Source organism: Pteropus alecto, unplaced genomic scaffold, assembly GCF_000325575.1.
Source record: "Pteropus alecto unplaced genomic scaffold, ASM32557v1 scaffold23, whole genome shotgun sequence".
Lineage (NCBI taxonomy): Eukaryota > Metazoa > Chordata > Mammalia > Chiroptera > Pteropodidae > Pteropus > Pteropus alecto.
The window spans coordinates 5,778,291-5,797,714 of NW_006435837.1; the positions used below are offsets into that span (position 1 = coordinate 5,778,291).

A 19,424-nucleotide genomic window follows, 5' to 3' on the forward strand; every position below is an offset into this window, starting at 1 on the left:
AACCAATATGGATCGGAAGCCCTTCCCTCTGGCTGATGTTCTCGGATAAATGAGAAGATGAGTGACAAACCTTTTTTTTTTAAGAATGAAAACCGGAAACCTCACATATACAAGAAATATTAGAAAATTCTCACACTTCATATTATTGATTGGGAAAACACATAGGTGAAGTGAGACAAGGGAAAAAATCGAAGAAGGCAAAGCAAGAACGAAGAGCAAGTTTCCCACACAAAGAACACAGACCATATGGGAAACAACCAGCAGCTCTGAGTGGCAGGAGGACAGAGAGAAGAGAACAGTAGGGGCCAAACACCAGGCCCAGAGAGCCACGTTCAGGAACATGAATGATTTGCTAAGAGCAATGGGCAAAGTGTGACGGGTTTCAATCAAGGGAGGAGGACTCGATTTGTGTTTTTAAAATTACTTTTGTCTGCAGTAATGATAATAGATTTGAAAAGGGCAAGAATGGAAGCAGGAAGAGTTAGAGGCTGATATGACAGATTCGATGAATGAAAATAGCCTGAAAAGAAGAAGTACGGAGCAATGGACATTTAGATAAGAGAGGTATTTAGAAAGTGAAATGGCCAAGACTTGGTAACTGAATGGGCAGAAGGGGTAAGAGAGGAGTCAGAGATAGTGACCAATATTCTGGCCTGTGCTGATGAGTGGATGGAGCCATGAGTAGAAGGGTGAAAGCTGGTTTTATGGAAAAGACATGTTTAAAGTGACAGTGGGACATTCGAATGAAGACGACTGGCAGATGGAGATACGTGGTCATCGGCCTCCACATAGCTAAAGAGTACTACAGTGAGAATTGGATCTGGGGCTCACCAACACATAAGGGGCACGTGGAGGAAGGAGAATTGAAAAAGAAGATTAGGAAGAGGTAGTGATAGAAGCAGGAGGAAAACCAGGAGAGGACGGCATCCTGGATACCAAATGATGAGTCAGTGTCAAAAGCTGCCAAGAAGTCTATGAGACAAGGACTTAACACTAGGTAGTTTCTGGCAACCATGGCAAAAACAGAGGCAGTAGATTACAGGGAGAGGAGTAGAGGCGATTCTAAATCCTATACCAGCAAAATTACAAATGACTACATAGTCTTAATGGCTGGAATAACTTGGGAAAATAACCTATAAACACATGATAACAGATGAAACAAGAAAGACTCATCGTTTCTTTACAAACCACTGTCAACCATCCACCAACAGAGGATATGCTCAGTATCTGAAATTTCGAGGAGAAAAACATCCAACATCTGAACAAAAAACTTTGAAATTCCTAAAACATTAACCAAAAAGAGTATTCACGCCAACATTTGAGTGCTGAATTTGGCACATAAGCACTTCTAAAATGCCATGCCCAAGAAATCCAACAGTGCTGGTCCAGGATCCCTAAAGCCTCCCCCAGGACCCACAGGCCACCTCCTCCCAATCAGGCAGGAAGGGCTTGAATATGAGGTCACAGAAGAAGATAGAAGACAGTAAAGTTGCCATCAGCATGTTAACATGGCGACATGAGGGAAATTAGTTACCCTGGCCTAGCCTAGCGCTATGCCGAATCCATATTAATCCCCTACCACCAAGACCCTTCACTTCAGATCCTCTCATCTACATGACTAATTCAGGTTGGCATTTTGCTTTCTGGGACATGGAGTCCAGCCAAACCAAGTTGACAGGCATAAGAAGGAAACCTAAGAACTAAAGAAAGAAAAACACATCAGCCATAAAAACCACATACTGCTGTCCCAAGAAAGGCCCCTTGATCTCATCTTAAACATAAGGCAATGCTCCAAACAGGAGGGGGGAATCCACTAATGCCAAACAAACATTAAGAGAATCAGACTGCTGCAGGTTATTACAATGGACTGTGAAATCCATTCCAAGTCATTCATGTTACAGAAAAGAGAAGGAACTTACCCCAGGGTCACACAAAGTTTGGCTGGACCTGGGCGAGCACCTGTCTGGTTTTTTCTGCACTATATCATAAGTCCTTCTAATGGACAATTTCTGCCAAATACTTATTTCCAGCCTGGCTCTCTCCAAAGCTCCAGACCTATATATCCTACCATCTCTGATACCTCCTCTTGGCTATCTCAAAACCTCAAATTCCAACATCCAACACTGAACTCATGGTCTTTCTCCAGTACTCCCAACAGCAGTTTTTCATCCAGGGCTTCTTAGCTTAACAGATGACATCACCATCCATCTGGTTCATGAGCCAGAGACTAAGGAATCATGTCCAGTGTTTGAACTCCAGCCCTAACACTTCCTAGCTGTGACCTTGGGCAAATTAAATAAGGTCTTTAAATCTCAGGTTTTATTATCTGAAAAATGGGATAATAACAGGAATTACCTCATAAAAGAGCTATGAGCACTGAAAGAAATGATGTGTATAAAATGCTAAGCACATAGAAAATGTCTTTACATGTGTATTCCCCTCGATTTTCTTGCCTACTCCCTCCATTCAACTAGTTAATACCTACGAATCCATCTCGTTTCAACTCAAATGTCGCTCCCTGCCTGTCAAGGCTAGGTCATAACCCCCGCCTCCATTTTTCACCCTCAAAACACAGTATAATTTCCATTTGCATCATATTTCATAATTATACATTTACTTTGTGATGGTTTGATTAATGGCCATCTCTTCCAATAGCCTATAAGCTGCTCCATGAGAACAGCGAATGGGAGTGCTATACCTCATTTTTGTATTCTCAACATAGCACCTGGCACGTAACAGGTGTTTAATAAACATTAGTTAAGTGAAGGACCCAAGAAGCATCTTTATCAGCAGAAAAATGCACCGAGAGATTAGAAGAAAAGTCACAAGACACCAATCCAAGTGAGGGCCCATGGCCATCCCACCCAGGAAGCTAGACAGAAATGGCCCAGTGGACCCTGTCCAACCATTGCCAAGTTCATGCTCTACTGCTTGCTTGATCACCATTCTACTCATTCAGGATTTGGTCTCCACAGCATTGGAATACACTTTGCAGAAATATACACAGCCATACCACGGAGATTTTTTAGATGAACTCCATCCAGTCCCTCCGATACCTTTCCTAAAGTAACCATCACTCCACAATGTGTGTGATTCTCATGTTTAACGACATACTTTTTATACCACAGGACCTCTAAATGCAACCAACTACTACACCTGGGGCTCAGCTGAAGATACAGCTGTCCGTTTCGACCCGGGAATGAAACTGAGCTCTCCGGAACCTAGGAGAAAATGGCATCTTGGCTCTTTAATGTGGTATCGGTAAGGGATTTTCAGGAAAATTTTTTACTACACCCAATGTGTGTTTATGCAGCAACTCTAGAACCTAGCCTCCTTGTAATATGCGACTCTAATGTATAACAAAGTATTTTAAAGTGCAGGTTTTGACATTGAGCAGGACTGGGTTCAAATTCTGGCTCTGCCGCTTAGGAGCAAATTATGATTTATGAATGAAATCTTAGATCCGTTACTTGACCTCTCTCGGCCACAGTTAATTCATCTATACTAATAGATATAACAGTGCTGAGACCTTATAGTTGCAGGAAGCATTAAATACACAGCATATGGCTAAATTACTGTCTTTAAGAAAGTTCTCCGTACACAGAGTACCGCCTTAGAAGAAAAAGTTCTATACTAAGCCTAACACAGCTCTCCATCCCCAGCGGGTATTCAGTGAACACCTCAAGCTTCTCTATTCCTTAGCCTTTGTCTATTCTGGTCCATATGCCAGCCCATTTCTTTTGGAGTATCTGACACCGCCCTGCTATTCTGAGTAGACCTGCCTGTGCGTAAATGATATCTTCTCCCAAGCTGTAGAACTCAAATGTTATGCAAACCAACCTACCTCCTCTTGTCTTTAGGGTCAAACACTGAACCCAGTCTTTTCATAATTTTTCTCATGCAGGCACACACACAGGCACACACTCGTTTTTGAGAATATGACTTCCTCAGCACAGGACTCAAAGATACTAGTCAAGAAAACAGTTGCAAACACAGAAGAAAAAATAAGAGGTCTTTATCCAAAGGAAAACACTGGGAAAAAAAGGAAGCTGAAATGTTCTAAGCTATGGTATAGCCAGGAAAAACTGATCTACCACTTGCGCTTCTGCCATATTTCTTTTGTATTTATTACATATAGGAAAGAGTAGTTGCTGCCATTTGTAAAATAACTGTTCTCCAAACAGCATTGGACTAGGCATTGAGGGAAAAAACAGAAGAACTATCTCTGCCTTCCAAAAGTTTGCAATGTAATTGGAGGCATGAAACAAATGGGTAACAGCAAACTATGCACTAGATGAGTGAGAATAAAGAATAAGGCAGAGGTAGGACAGACTGTTTTGGAAAAAGCAAAGCTCTCCAGAAGAAGGTACCTACTTGATTAAGTAGATGAAAGTGGGAGGACATTTTAGACATACCAGAGACCATGAAACAGCTTAGATTACTCGAGACACACTGAGAAACATGTACAGAAAAAAAAATGATTTAGGAAAATATACAAACAACAAAGCAAGAAGTACAATATTGGTATGAAGGAATAGTTTCATATCTTCCTTGCCAAAAAAAAAAAAAAAAGAGGCCTCATCACGAAGCCATGTCCCCAAAGTCTCCCATTGGCATAACCCCACATCACTCACCCGGATAAGGGAAGCCTGGTGACGAGGGGGCTTGGCTCCTTGGCCCCCCAATGAGGGTCCCTCAGGCTGAATAAAAGGCTGTCTAGCTTCATATGGAGCTGAAACAACAGGAGGGAAAGTCAGCATGGTATACAAAGATTCCACCCCAAAAATATGACTTTACACACAGACTGATACAGTGTGCTCTTCAGGAAAGAATTAGCAAAGGAATTAGAGTTTATGTGCATAGGGCCACCTAGCACAAAGAAACCTTGGTGTACCTGTGTACAATTTAACTGAATAATCTAAAGATATCCAACCAATTCATGAGGCAGGAAAATATTTACATCAGGTTAAGAATTGGAATAAATTGTAAGGGTAGAATGGTGAAAACCTAAATTGGGATAGAAAACAATGAGAGCAGTTAGAAAAATGCCATGTTATAAGTGTTAAAATTCTAGATATAAGGTAAATTCTATATATACCCTCCTGTTTAAAAGTCTTCTCCATCACCCACCCAAGAAGAAAACAAATACGCATTTTGAACACCAAGAATCAACATTATTTTGTTTATTTTTGAAAAATGGCACTGGAAGAAAAGATGTAAAACCAAGTAGAGAAAAATATAAAAATAAATATATTTTATATTTATCATTCAATAACCAAACTAAAAATAATTTTGCTACCTTTAAGAAAAAATTTTACGCCACAAACACGAATGCATTTGTTTCCTTTTATTTCCAGAACATTTAACGACCTTGCCAATATGGTAGAAAAACAGTTAAACATTAAACATAACCAGGTACTATTCAGCTCCAATAGCAAGAAGAAATTATCACCCAAGATGAAACCATTTCTGATCTGTGTGGGTTAACAGTTCAAATTTTTGGAAGTATGTAAATAAGTAAAAAGCTTTCTTTTAGTAGCTTCCTTATAAATAAAATCAAGCAGAGAGAGCAGAGCAGCCTGTTATGGCATCACCTTTAGCACTGTGTGATCTTTTTAAAATAAAGAAGGTATAACACCACCACATCAAGACCAACCAACCACTCTTGGGCTCACATCTGCTTTTTGTATTTCCTTCAAGAAACTGGAACACAAATTTGTAACACATTAAAACACATTAAAATATCAAAATCATTGCCTGGCAAATCATTCAGTGAATTTTCAGACCCTGCTAAGAATGATTGAAAATATAAAAGCTGCAAAAGAAACACCAAGAGCACATAATCCGAATCTTAAAAAATAAGTCTCAGCTGGTAGGCAGGTGTCGTCATCGAAGAAGGATTTTTAAGATCGTTCCACCTTAATGAAACACTGAATTACAGTCTTAATGTCGGAAGGTTTAAACCACAGTAAACTGTACCATGGTTGGAACACTAGTGATCACGAGCTTTCTCTGTGAAGCTGACCCCACATGCCTCTGGCTCCCCTCAGAGAGAGGGCGCTTCCACTGCCCAGGAGGGACATATGTCGGAGGAGGTCATCTGGCCCATGGCTCTAGTCTCCCACCGACGAGGGCCTGCCTTGGAAGATAAAGACCTACCTCATCAGTAAGGCTGAAACAAAGACTCAGCCATGTCGGGGATCATTTTTGGAGAGGCCTGGCCTTGGGGGCAGATTTTTTCTTCCTATTCCTGTAGGAAGTCTGGGCTGGCCACATCTACCTGTTACTGGAAAAGTGGGTGCTGAAGCGCACGTGGTCACAAATCTAAGACAGGTGCTCCGATCGTCTCTATCAGTACCACAACTGACATTCAGGCCATAATTGGTCTGATTCCTGATTCCACACCTGGATCTGAACTCAGGAGGTAAAAAGGTAGGTATTACTTATTGCCCGTACTCTCCTTCCTTCCAAATAAAACCCAAGACATGCAACTCAATGCAAAAAATAATAATTTTTAGATCCCCTTACAAGAGGTTTAATAAGGAACTAAAAGTACCATCTTCCTCCAAGAGGAGGAATATAAAACAAACCCTAAAGATTTCATCACACCGAGACTCAGTGTCAAACTAGAACAGAGACCACAAGTAACTTCACAATGAAGACTCTACATCCGCTGTCAACCCCAGAGAATGATATCCAGAAGGTGACTTTCAAAAATACTTAATTTCAAAAACAAAACAGGTGCCACAGTCTAAAAACACAAAAGAAAATACTAGGGAACATATGAGCACCTACAATGTGCCAGGAACTGTGCTAGACACAGATGTTTACATTTCTCATTTGATCCATAGAACAAATCTGAGACAGAGATTATTCTATTTTATAGATAAGAGAAACTGAGGTTCAGAAAAGTGAAATACCCACAGTCACGCAGGCTGGAAATGAGAAATGTAGGCCCACCAAGTCTACCTGTAGGCCCAAGAGACAGATATCGCAGCCCATGCTCTTAAGTGAGTAGATACCTAGAATTGATACATCAGAATAAGATGTATAAGAAAAAGCAAAACAGACATACTGATTTTGAAATAAGACATCAGATATCAGAAGAAACAGGTAAAAGAGTTAAAAGTAGTTGCCTTTGGAGATCAGAAACAGGTTGCATGGAAAGGAGAATAGTTATTTTTACTATAGGCATCTAAATATTATTTAACTATACACATGTATTACTGTGATTTAAATATTTTTAATATGGATAGCGGTCGCTGCCTCTGAGGGTTGTGGTAAAAAGAAAATAATGCACATAAAGACCTTGGCATGATACCTGGTGCATAAGTCTTATCCAATGAACATTAGCTACGACTACATCCAGCAGGTGAGACTAGGGGCCCAGGAGAGAAGCTGAAGAGGGGCTCTGAATTACAGACTGATCTGACGATGCTCGATCTGAGTTAAAACATACTCATACACATGCACCACCATCCAGGAATCATGGCAGAATCTTGGACAGGAAAGTGAATCCAGAAAAATGTATTCCTAGAAAATTATCCCAGCAGCAAAACCCCTTTCCGAAAAGGCATAAATTAAGAACAACTCTAGAATGCTTAGTACCAGAGTCACTAAGGTTTGACAGATTTTAGACGTGCTACTGTGTAGACCAAGAGGAAGATGGAGTACAAGAAGAAGGAGAATCCTGGGTTTGTCAGATGGGTTGAAAACATGGAAGCCTGAAGAGAAACTGAGTTCTGGAAATGTGGCGAGAGAGAAAAGGAAGACGTGGGCTTCTCTTCTTAACCTAAAGGTATGTGGCAGGAAAGGAAGGAGACAGGTAAAGAAAGTCCTTTGCGGGGAAAATGCACACGTGCTATAAAAATAGGAATGAACAAGCTTTGAAATGAATAGTATTGACTAGAAGCAGAAATCACAAGATAGACCCAAGTTGCGGATAGAAAAGCTCTCTCTTCCTATGACTTAGATGGAGAAGTTTAAATGGAGTACCTGTAAACATTTTCTTTATAAATGACTTTGTTCCCAGCTACAGGGACCTAACAACCTCCTAATAGATGGCTAGACCCAGAAAACTCAACTCCCTGAGAAACAGGAGACTGTTCACTCAGCCTCTGTTCTGTGGGTATGCTGTGCAAAGGAGAACCCTCTGGAAGAGCAGCTCACCACTTTAAGAATCATGATGTAGAAGAAAAACCAGGAAGGTATAACAGAAACTTAGAAAACGATGTTTCAAGAATGAAAAAGTGACCACAAGGAGATGTCATTTCACATCTAACAGAATGGCTAAAATTAAAAACACTGAAAAAAAGAAACCACTGAGAAGACCAAACACTGGCAAGGAGTATGAACTCTCATACATCGCTGGTGGGAGGGTCTAGTCACTTTGGAAAACTGGCAGCTTCTCATACACCTACCCTCAGTCCAGCAATTCCACTCCTAGGTGCCAGGGAAATGACAACATATGTCATAAAAGACACACGCACAAATGTTCATACTATCCTTATTCATAGCAGCTGAACCCTGGAAACAACCCCAATGTCCATCAACTGGAGAACATCAAACTGTGGTACATTCATACGATGGAACACTACTGAGTAATAAAGAGGAACGAATCACTGAGACACACAACAGTATGGGTGAATCTCCGCCACTATGCTAAGGGAAAGACGGCAGACGCATAAGAGTACAGTCATTCAATATGATTCCATGTGGATGAAGTTCTAGAAGAGGCAGAACTAATCTGTGGCGATAAAAACCAGAACAGTGCTTGCACTGGGGAGCAAGGAGGGACTGGAACGGGGCATCTCCGAGGTGATGGAAATGTTCTACTCTCGATGGAACCGGTGGCTACATGGGTGTCTACATTTTTTAAAATGCAAATTGAAGATTTTAAATGTGTGCATTTTATCCTATGTAAACTTTACCTCACCTGAAAAAAGAATAAAGAATAAAAACAGACAACTTTGACAGAGGCTGCTAAGAGTCAAGGAAGATGGGAGAAGCAGGTGGTTTCCTTGCCCCTGGGGGAACAGAAGCCCAATATGAATGGTATAAGGAAAAAATGAGGCATGAAATAGAATGAGTATACACAAGTTTTTAAAGGAATATCAAAAAAGATATAATAGAACCTGATGATAGGCTGACTCAGTAGAACAAAAAATGACTCATCTATGCTAGGCACGGGACTCCAACTTCCAAATCCGAAGAAGATTAGGAATCAAAACAAAAAAATTAAAAACCCTCTTCTAAAAACAGGGAAAGCAGACAGGAGCGGCTATAAGAAGAACATGAAGAATTCTCAACCCCGTTCTGCTGCAGACACCAGCGGGACATTCGAGTTTCAGGAGAGTGATTTCTCGTTACCATCCCTTAACAATATCACCTTGCATTTGCAAAGGACTTAATTTCCAATCAGATTGGACACTCGTGCTCTCGCTAACCCTCGCACACGGTTCAGAGCAGTTAAATGGCTTGCCCAAGGTCACATAGCTAGTCACATAAACACACACCTTCCAATTCCAATCAAGATTTTTCCATCATGCCGCACCTGCCTCTCTCTGCAAGATTACGGCCTCTAGTCCAGCCTAGCACACATTTTCCATCACCGCTATTTTCAATGCAGCAAAAACGTGCAGAAACTGGGTCATTTTCAGCCACAGCCCACAAAAGAAAAACGGGGGGTTATGAATATCCAATTCTAGAATAGCTTTAATTGGTCATATCTTAAACTAGGAGCCTGAGCCCCAGGAGGACAAGATGCTGCAGTGAATTTATGGAGTTGAAACACTGCAGCCTGGGCAGCCAGCTCTGCAAGTCATCCTCGGAATCAACTAACAGATTTTACCGCTAGCACAGCCAGCATGGCATACATGGGAGCAAGCAGGCAACCCCACAACTCGGCACTGCGCACACTTCTTGGCTACATCCTGCCCTTAGCATTTCCCTTATTCTGATTCCCAAAAACAAGAGCTAAATATTTTCATTTATGTCATCAGTCTTTAAAGGTTGAATCAACTCTTTTGCTTTCTCTGAGTTATATTTTTAAGTAGTTTCATAAACGCAGTTGTTATATAAATATGTTTGGTGTGCTTGCAGAAAGGAATAACAATTGCAAAACAATACAAACCCTTAATATGCCACGTTCCTGTGTAATGAAATCTGTATATGAAGGATTAACTCATCTAAATCGTTTACAGTCTAAAGATGAACTAGTCTGTAGGACAGGAGACAAGGCATTACTAAGATATATTTCATTTTATTTTTATAAAAAAAAAAAACCTTGCTTGAGAGTATAAAATGAAATTGAGCCATGTTTCTAAAGACAGAAGTAATTAAGTCCGGAGATTCAGCAGCTGGTGGCATTGCTGCCTGATTGATTAAAGCGTCTCTAAGACCCTGCCTGGGACAGCTGGCCCGAGATCGCCTCTTACCTGGATGCATCTGCTCCGTGCTGCTCCGCAGTTTGCTGTAGCCATGGCTCAAGGGCACCCTCTGGTAATGAGGCGGGGAAGAAGGAGGGGAGGCGAGGGGTGACATCGTGGGAGACTGTGTTTCCTGCTTCAAAGAACCAGAGCAGAGTTCAGAGGCAATCACTCGAGAAGCCTGGCACTCTGAGCTGCAGTTATGAAGTATAACGCAACTCTACTGCTGGTGAGCCAGCTAATTTAACAAATGGTGGAAATGTTTTCTCAAAAATACAGCTGGGTTCAAAAGCAGTGTCTGAGGATTCAAAAGTCTCCCAGAGAACAAAGTCTCGCTAGCACTCAGGTACCTAAATTACTAAAACAAGCCTGGAACACTTGCAGTTATTCCAATAATATTTTCCTTTGGAAAAGAAAAGACACTGGTCACATGAAATAACATTCATACTCCCCAATTTTGATCTCTCTGTAGACAGATTCGATATTCATTCATTAATAAAGACCCCTATTTCCTGCATTTACACTTATCAAGTCTTCCAGCAAATGTGGATACTTAAAAAAATATTTAAAATTCTTACTGCTAAATATTCTTGGAGTTTACTATGCCAAGTAAAATGCCAGTTTTTTGCACTGAGAGATTGCCAAACAGTTCATTATGGGTAAACCAGTCCAAGTAGCCCACTCCTAAACACTAGGATGGAGCCATAAACACACTGCAATTCGACTCTCAATTCAAATGTGAACTTGACGCTGGACTCTAGGCAAGGTAAACAACCTCACTCCGCTACTGGGTTCCCTCCTTTGCATTTTTTAATATTACCAATAGACTGGTAACTGTGGAGTACCCAAGTATCAAGGACACAGTACTTTTTATCAACAGACACTATATAAGTGCCGTTAGTCTAAAAAATATGCAAACTGAGATACTGATTGATATTCTTCTTTAAGAAAAAGAATATTTGCTTTGAAGTGTGAGCTCACCCCCACGGATTGGGTGGGCCTAGCATAAACCCAGCCTGAAGTAAAAGAATGTGTCCTCAATCACTCAGCCAGGAGATAGACCTGGAAAGTTCCTAGGGCATCAATCATCCCGGTATAGTGGACCCTCATCCCTCTCCAAATGCTGGTGGGAAAACATGCCAAAGAGTGTTGACTGAAGCTTCCTACACTCCTTTTTACATATATCCCTGAAGGAATAGTTTAAACTGTATCAGAATTATGGCAGCCACAGTACCTGGAGTTGTTTAAGACGACACACTATACCTCGCTTAACCATAAATATAAAGAATTTCTGCAGCAACACCTCATATATCCGGCATTATCAGGGTAAGCAATATAAATTAGTTTTCTGACTTAATCCTATAATTTCACTGCATTTAAAAAAACATTTTGATTCATCTTCCTAAAATATAACAAATTTCTTTGCCTACAGAAAATATTGTATCGAATATAATTTGACTTGTCTGCATGATCAGTATCTTTATTAGAAGTATGGGCTATACCTGATGCCCTCGGGGTTACCAATGTATACGACTATTTACCCCTTCTTGATAGGCTTCACTCTTCTAGAATTTTACACTTTTATCTACCAGTCACCACCCAACTATTACAACTAGTGGTGTAATTTTAAAAGTGCATCCTCCCTATATCCTCTTTCCTAACCTGCTAAATGTGTAATGGCAGTAGTTCCCAAGATGGCATTCCAAACACGCTCCCCAAGAAAAGATTCCCTGGTGAAAGAAGCTGAGTAAATGCAGGTCTCCAAGTGTCTTTATTGCAGGATTTTTCAGGGCACTTAATGTGCTAATGCGCACTGTGAACCTCCCAAACTGAGGATTTCGTCTCCCCTCAAGAATGGAATATGAAGAACCATTCTCCAAACATATCTAACCAGAGAAACCTTTTCTCCAGAGTTTTTTGGGGGTTTTCTTTTCTTTTTTTTTTTTTTGGAGAGGACCTACTAAAAAGTCCTATAAGTTGCATTTCAAAGAACCCATTTGGAAATGCTAATTAGAGAAATCAAATAAGTGCGCTAAATCGGCAGCCTTACTTTGGAGACACGATTCGACATTAAGGTAGGCTCTAAAGGGCCCATGGGTGGCTCATGGCAATTCCTGTGTGTCCACCTTTTTTTCTTGCTACAAAGGAACTTCACTGGCTCACTTCCAAGTCTGTAACTGTATTCCAGACGGTGAGATTTGCTGGAAGCTTGACAGCAGACATGAGGCACTGCTGTTACGTGAGGTTTCATGGTCAGAATCAAATGGGCATGCCTGGTCAGACTGTTTACCTGTTTATCCTCATCATCCATTCTTTTGAAGGTATTTTTTTCCGAGATTAAATATGGAATCTGAACCTTAGTTCCATGCAGCTCGGCTGGGTTCCCAAATCGTATCTCACCATCAGTCTTTGACATCATAAAGCGAGGCAGCGGCAATTCTTTAGGACCAGAATCAGAAAAGCTCAAGTAAGACTTTATTTTAAAACTGCAAAAAGGGGAACTCAATGGCCAAAAGATGAATCACGTTTGAGGAAAAATTCCAGAGCACTAAATATAGATTAAATTTTCATTTCGACACAATGAGGACTCCTATAATAATGTCAAGATAGAAAAATGCTACAGTTTTACCACAGTATTCTGGTTGAACATTTTTAAATGCCATCAAATCACTGCAGAACTAATTCAGGTTTTGGACTGATCTTGCACTTCAGCCTTTAGTCCAGCACCAAGAAAAAGGGTGTAAGGTTGCATAAACACAATAAGTGACAAATGGTAATAGGCGAAAAATTATATACAGTGCTTATTATATGCCAGATACTGTATTAAGATCTGCAAATATTAACTCATTTAATCCTTACAACAACTCGATAAGACTATCATCAGCCTTCTTTTACAGATGTGGGAATAGACACCAAGAAGCTAAGTAACATCCTCAAGATCACACAGCTCATCTGTGGCAGAGCTGGCTAATACCCAGTGTCCAGTGCTGCTGCCCTACAAGAAAGGCCCCTCATTCCTAAGGCAAACTTCCTGGGTAGAACAGTTTCCCAGCCCATGTCATTTCTTAAGGGATTTTCACACTCAATCTCCAGTTGTCTTTTCATAATGGAATAAGGAAAATGGTATCAAGTTAAAGCAATTAGTCCAATGTTCAACCAGATTCCACCGTCAAACCCATTAGCCACACTCACAATGCTACAAAGAACTGAAATGCAACGGTCTAGTATATTTACTTATCTTTCGAATCTGACAAAACTATTCTGAAAACAGAAATGATGCTTTGGTACACTTCTAGTTCTCAGCACAGCAAATCACACACAATCACACAACACAAAGAACTCCAAAGTGGGGATAATATTATGAATTATGCATAATGATTTGCATCTGTATCCATTGTTCAGGATAATACTCATCAGTGTGCCTTTGTGTTTCCATCGACTCTCTAGTCCAAAAGCACAGCTGCACTTCCAATGATTGATGCTGTGCTAAACCCAGAAAACATCTTAGCAACAGTAAGCAAGTATCCTAGCTCCCCAGGCAAAGAAGACTCCTGGTTCTCTAATATCCACATCATGTTTATTTTTAGTTGCTATGTCCACATTTGATTCAAAGAAGTAGGCAATATGACAAATCACTGCATGATCAATCAGCCCAGGACCCAAGAGACATAAATAGAATAACCAATCTAGAAAATTAAACCAAGGCTCTCCTGAAGAGAGGATGGCTGCCATTTTTAATGTTTCCCACCCTCAGCAGCTCTCCAGCACTCAAGGCAGAAATGGACTTCAAAAAAAAATGGCAAAAGAAAATCTAGATTTTCAGTAAATCAAACATAAGCTAATTCTATGGTTCGCTTCTCAGAGAGGAATTTGTTTCAGTTCAGTCTGCAAAAAGGATCTGAAAAGATCAAGCAAGATCACATAATAATTTGTACCCTGATCTGCCCAGGAGAGGATGGATGACTGAGGACTACTTGAGGGAGAAAAGAAGTGGTCAGCATTTGTAAGCTCCCTGACTGGCTAGCTCTCACTAAGGTGAGGCTAGAGATGCCTAGTGCCAATATTTAAGGAGGCACACATTCTCTCAGGGCCATGTAATCGCAGAGTCGGTACTTGCACGGCCCTGAGAGTGAGTACTCCCTTAAATTATGCACCCAGGGTTCCTCTTACCTCACCCTAGTTCAGGCCCTGGTCTAATCAAATATGTACTCATAGTTTAAGCAAAGCTCTTGGAAATGTTGCACTTGGCTTTCATTAGAAGTCACTCTCAACCCTGGCTCCACGTAAGAATCACCTGGGGAGCTCTTAAAAATACCAATGTTCAGGCCATACCCCAGGCTAATTAAATGAGAATTTCTGGGGGTGGCCCCAGGTACCTCTATTTTTTATTTTGCATTTAAAGCTCTCTAGGCGATTCTCAAGTGCAAGAGAGGCTGGAAACCAGGGCCTAAGATGAGTGCTATAAGAGTCCCTCGGGAATTCCAGCTGACTCTGAATCCAATTGTTTGAGCTTGAAGAGTGACAGGTGATTAAGACTCACTCCCCATGCATAAGTATCCATCTCCTCATTCATTCATTCATTCACTCATTCAACAAGCATGCCCTGAGTGCCCACAATGCCCCATAGTACAGGGGTTACCAAATCCTCCTCTCTTCCCCTCCCCTCCGGTAAGCTCTCAGACTAGTGAAGACGACAGATAAAAAATTAGTCAAACCTGTGAAGGAGTATTTACAAACTGATAAAAGTGCTGTGAAGGAACAGATGCTGAGAGGATAAAGTAGGGAGGGGATTGTTACACAGCAGCATTATCTAACGAGCCCATCCAAGGATTACCTAACTCCCTAGGGACATATACTTTTGTTTTTACTATCTTAATTAGGCATTTTACAATTCTGAAAGGGTGGATATTAACCTGTAGAAAACTGTTAGCTAACAAGCAATTCTTGCCTAATAATACAAATGAATTTCATCTTACTAAGTATAATAACCAAGTTCTAGTTTTATTGCCCTATAGGGCATTAATCAATTTTATATGTAATTTAGCAATCTTATTCCAGCATTTTTTCTTTCCATGACTATAAATACTTTTGATTCTCTTATATACTTTCTTGAACCAGCTTTTAATGGATTATACTAGGGAGTGAGGGAAAAGGGGGAATCAAGGATGCTTCTAGGTTCCTGGTTTGAGCAACTGTAGATGGTGGTGGCATTTACCAAAATGGGAAAGGCTAGAGGTCAGAGGCTAACACACATACACACAGGTGCATGTCATTCATGAAGTAAGGGTGGGGCTCTTACAGAAGGGTGAACTCACAACTCCCTGGGTGTGATGGGGCTACAATAGCCTTTCAACTAGGTTCTCAGAGAGTCTGCCTTTTGGCCTTCAAGGTTTGTGTCATCACACATTAAGCTAATGGATTTCAAGAAACAAATTGGAAAATTCTAAGTGGCAGCTCAAAGTTTGTCCTAATCTTACCTTCATCCTTCCTCAACATAGGCTGACTACAAATAACTTTTAAATAAATCTTTAAATGAAGAAAGTTCAAAATTAACTCTGAGTATACTTAAACTCTCAGAGGCAAAAGGCACCAGGATTGATAAAATCCAACCAAGAAAGCTTTATATGTGTGAAAAAGTGTTAATCCTGTATACAAATGATAATTTAGACAATGCTTCCCCCTTCTTCTCCTCACCCCCTCAGAAACTGAACTGTAGATCTGGGCACAAACCAGGTAAAAGACTTCAGTCTAACTTAAAAATAATCAACAAAAGTGTCAAAAGTTTATTCTCGTACACGACAAAGCAGATCTAACTTTTCCAGAAAATAAAGTTGGATGATACTACAATAAAGCTTCGTGACCATTACAATGGAATGCAAACTATCAGTGCCTACCACAAATCCAACTTCGATGTGATGTAAGTTTAATCACAGCAAGTGACTTACAGCAGTCACTGCTGTGCCTTACAACAATAAATACCAAACCTGCCACTGAAATAATGCTGCATCAAGAAACCTGTTTAAAGGAACTAAATTATGTAATACGAAGGGATGCCTTTTGGGTCAGATTTTCTTCCCCATTTGGATAATATTCCATGATTACAGATTACAGTCAGCACCTTACTAAATAGAATCAAGAAAAGGCTAATATGCATAGCAACGAAGAGCATGGGAACTGGAGGCTGAGCTCCTGGCTCCAAACTCTACCAATCTTGTGCCCTTAGGCAAGTTACTCAACTCCCCTAAACTTCAATTTCCACATCTGTAAGACAGGGATAATAACAGTACTACAGTAGAGACTGCCAGTGTTCACCCACAGCCACTTCTCCTCTCTTTGCAGGCACATCGGAGATTTACATCTCCCCCAGTCTGCTCTGTGGTTCAGATCACGTGACAAGTTCTGGCCAATGCACTGTGAGCAGCACTAACATGCATCACATGCCGACTGAAGCATTTAACTGCTAGAAATAGTGAGAAACTATTTCTCTGTTGTGGCAATTATGGGAAAAGAGCTATGTTGGAGGTGCCACAAGATAAAGCAGCCAGGATCACAGAGCCAGGACCACAGGGAAGGCAGCTGCCCTAGAAGGTCACCCCGACCCACTTCTAAGCAGTAAGTGAACCTTTGTTTTGTTAAGTCACTGAGATTTCACTGGTGTCTGTTATCAGTTTATCCTAGGAAATGCAAAATGACACAAATACCTAATTTAGTAGGACGCAGTAAGGCCTAAATGACACAAAGCCTACCATACACTAAGCCTTTAATAAAGATCAGCAGAATGATCCTGGCCCCCTAGTGGTTAGTGGAAAAGGGCTGTTTCCCACAGTCGAGCTATCACAATCTTCTCAGCTACCTAGAGCTGTCCTCCAAGGTTACCATGGACTAACAGAATTGAATCCACTCTGAGGTCTACCAGGGACTTTGCAGGAAAGGTGTGAACAGTTGAGTCGTTTTTATCTCAAAATGAGGAAAAGGAAAAGTTCCTGCATAGCTGTATGAACATATGAAAGCAATCCATATCAGAGTGAATTAACAGAGGACCTCAGCACATCCCTTGAATAATTGCTTTCTTCACACAAATTTGTAAAATCAACATTGAGGCAGTATAAATGATGTTAAGGGTTTGGGGTTTTGCTTTTCATTTAAGTTGTAGAAAGTGCTCAAGTATACAGTAGGTTGGGGGCAGGGATGGCAAGATAAGATGTTAAGTCAAAACTTGGAGAAGATAAATTCATTCGGCTAAAATTTTGGTAGCCCCAAAGTACTTACTAATCATCAGAATAGTGCTTTGGGAACTGAGGAGTTAAAGGATGATCAGATCTGATGCGGCTGGCAGGGACAAGACAGAGAAGAGGGGCAGTTCCACTCAAACTTTCCCAGTTACTGGTACCCTTGTCCCTAACACAGTCTTAAAAGACATTATAGATTCCTCTAGTGGAAAATTAAACCAAATATTACTATTTTGCCATGGGCTCTAGAATTCTTGTCCCAATCTCTTCCTGCTAAAGAACAAAAAATATTTTAAAAGCAAGTCAGTTAAAAGGAATTAATCTAGGTGACTGAATTTTTCTCCCATTAAAAGAAAGAAACTAAGATACTGCTACATTTTATTTTCAGTTACAGAAGATTTGGTAAAAGCAAGGAGAAATTCCACAAATGCTTATAGAACAGGCCCTTAAACCCACTAAAAATGGTTCTCAGAAATAAGAAACCTGTCACAAATAATAAAGTGTAGAAATGGGAGCTACTTACCACACTGAATGCTCTCTATGCGCACAGGGAGGCCAGACTGTGCTGCAGCAATTAATTTCAAGGCAACGTAAAACTGTGTTGGACCAAAATAACCAACCCGCTTGGCACCACATAGTTCTGTGATCTGGAAACAGACAAGAACAACGATGCTGAAAACCCCATTTCATAACAAGGAAATGAGACAAGATACCTTATGAAATCTTAAGGATTTCATAGTGTAGCTAACCAAAAAGTCCCTGGAGAATCTATGTGTATACACTGGTTTCTTTTTCTTCCAATTTACAGGGAGGTTTTCAATTCAGATAATTCAATTCTACCTACTTTGGATGTTTCAAGACTGAGTGATTATTCCTCCTCTTTCAAAGATAAAAATAAAGGTGACAAAGGATGGCTGTTACTCTTACAAAAGAGAATGACTTTTTCAGGGGGTGGATTCTTATGTACAAAGTCTAGAAAGTCACTGGGGTGAAAAGAAAACAGATTAGTCATTACCACTGCTTACAGATGATCCTAGTTGATCAAAATTAAAAGTGATTATTTTTTAAAGTTCCCAGGCAAAATGACTTCCTAGGTGTTAAAGTTACATCTTAAGTGCTCACTTCACAGAAACAAAAGTACTATACGCACAGATATTTGCAAGATATTGCAATCTTTCATTTGCAAACCTTAAACTGACACAAATACTATTGATAGTTTTAAAATAACAAATTAAACTTTCAATGAGTTTTTAAACGTTATTTCAAAGTAAGTGATACTCAAAAGTTCTAATAATAGTAAGTGGGGGTGAAGAACTAGAAAGCATCCCCCACTTTCTGTGCCCCAAAGGAAAACATCATACTCTTCTAGAAATGTTCCATGCATATATGTAGCACACACGTGTGTTTTTCCGGTTTTTATCCAATACTTTATACAAATAGAATATCATATACTATTCAACTTTTTTTTCATTTAGCAATACTGTTTTCATGCTTAAAGACATCTCGGCCTGGATCCCCACCATCCTCAGGACAAATTCCTATCTCCTTAGTATTTAAGCCCCTGCACAACCTGGCCTTGAACAGCTTCTTTGGTTTCATCTCCAGACAGACAGACACAGACAGACAGACAGACAGACACCAAGGCTGGGACTTGAGGAGGCTGGGGGGAGGGGCTGGGCACAGCTCCAGTTTGGGGGCACTGCCCGTGGGCTCTGGTGCAGACCAGTCCGGGGCAGGCTGAGGGACAAGGGCGGAGGGGAGGGAGGGG

General features: G+C 40.6%; 1 protein-coding gene across 1 annotated transcript in view; it reads right to left on the reverse strand.

Annotated features, from left to right (window-relative positions):
* The window catches only part of REPS2 (RALBP1 associated Eps domain containing 2), a 133,669-nt gene that overhangs the window by 113,433 nt on the left and 812 nt on the right, over window positions 1-19,424 (reverse strand). The window contains exons 2-5 of the mRNA XM_025046608.1: window positions 18,180-18,303; window positions 12,718-12,866; window positions 10,437-10,560; window positions 4,635-4,732 (exon numbers count right to left, since the gene is read on the reverse strand). Of these exons, the coding sequence (XP_024902376.1) occupies window positions 4,635-4,732; window positions 10,437-10,560; window positions 12,718-12,866; window positions 18,180-18,303 (495 nt within the window). The remainder of the gene's footprint in view (window positions 1-4,634; window positions 4,733-10,436; window positions 10,561-12,717; window positions 12,867-18,179; window positions 18,304-19,424) is intronic.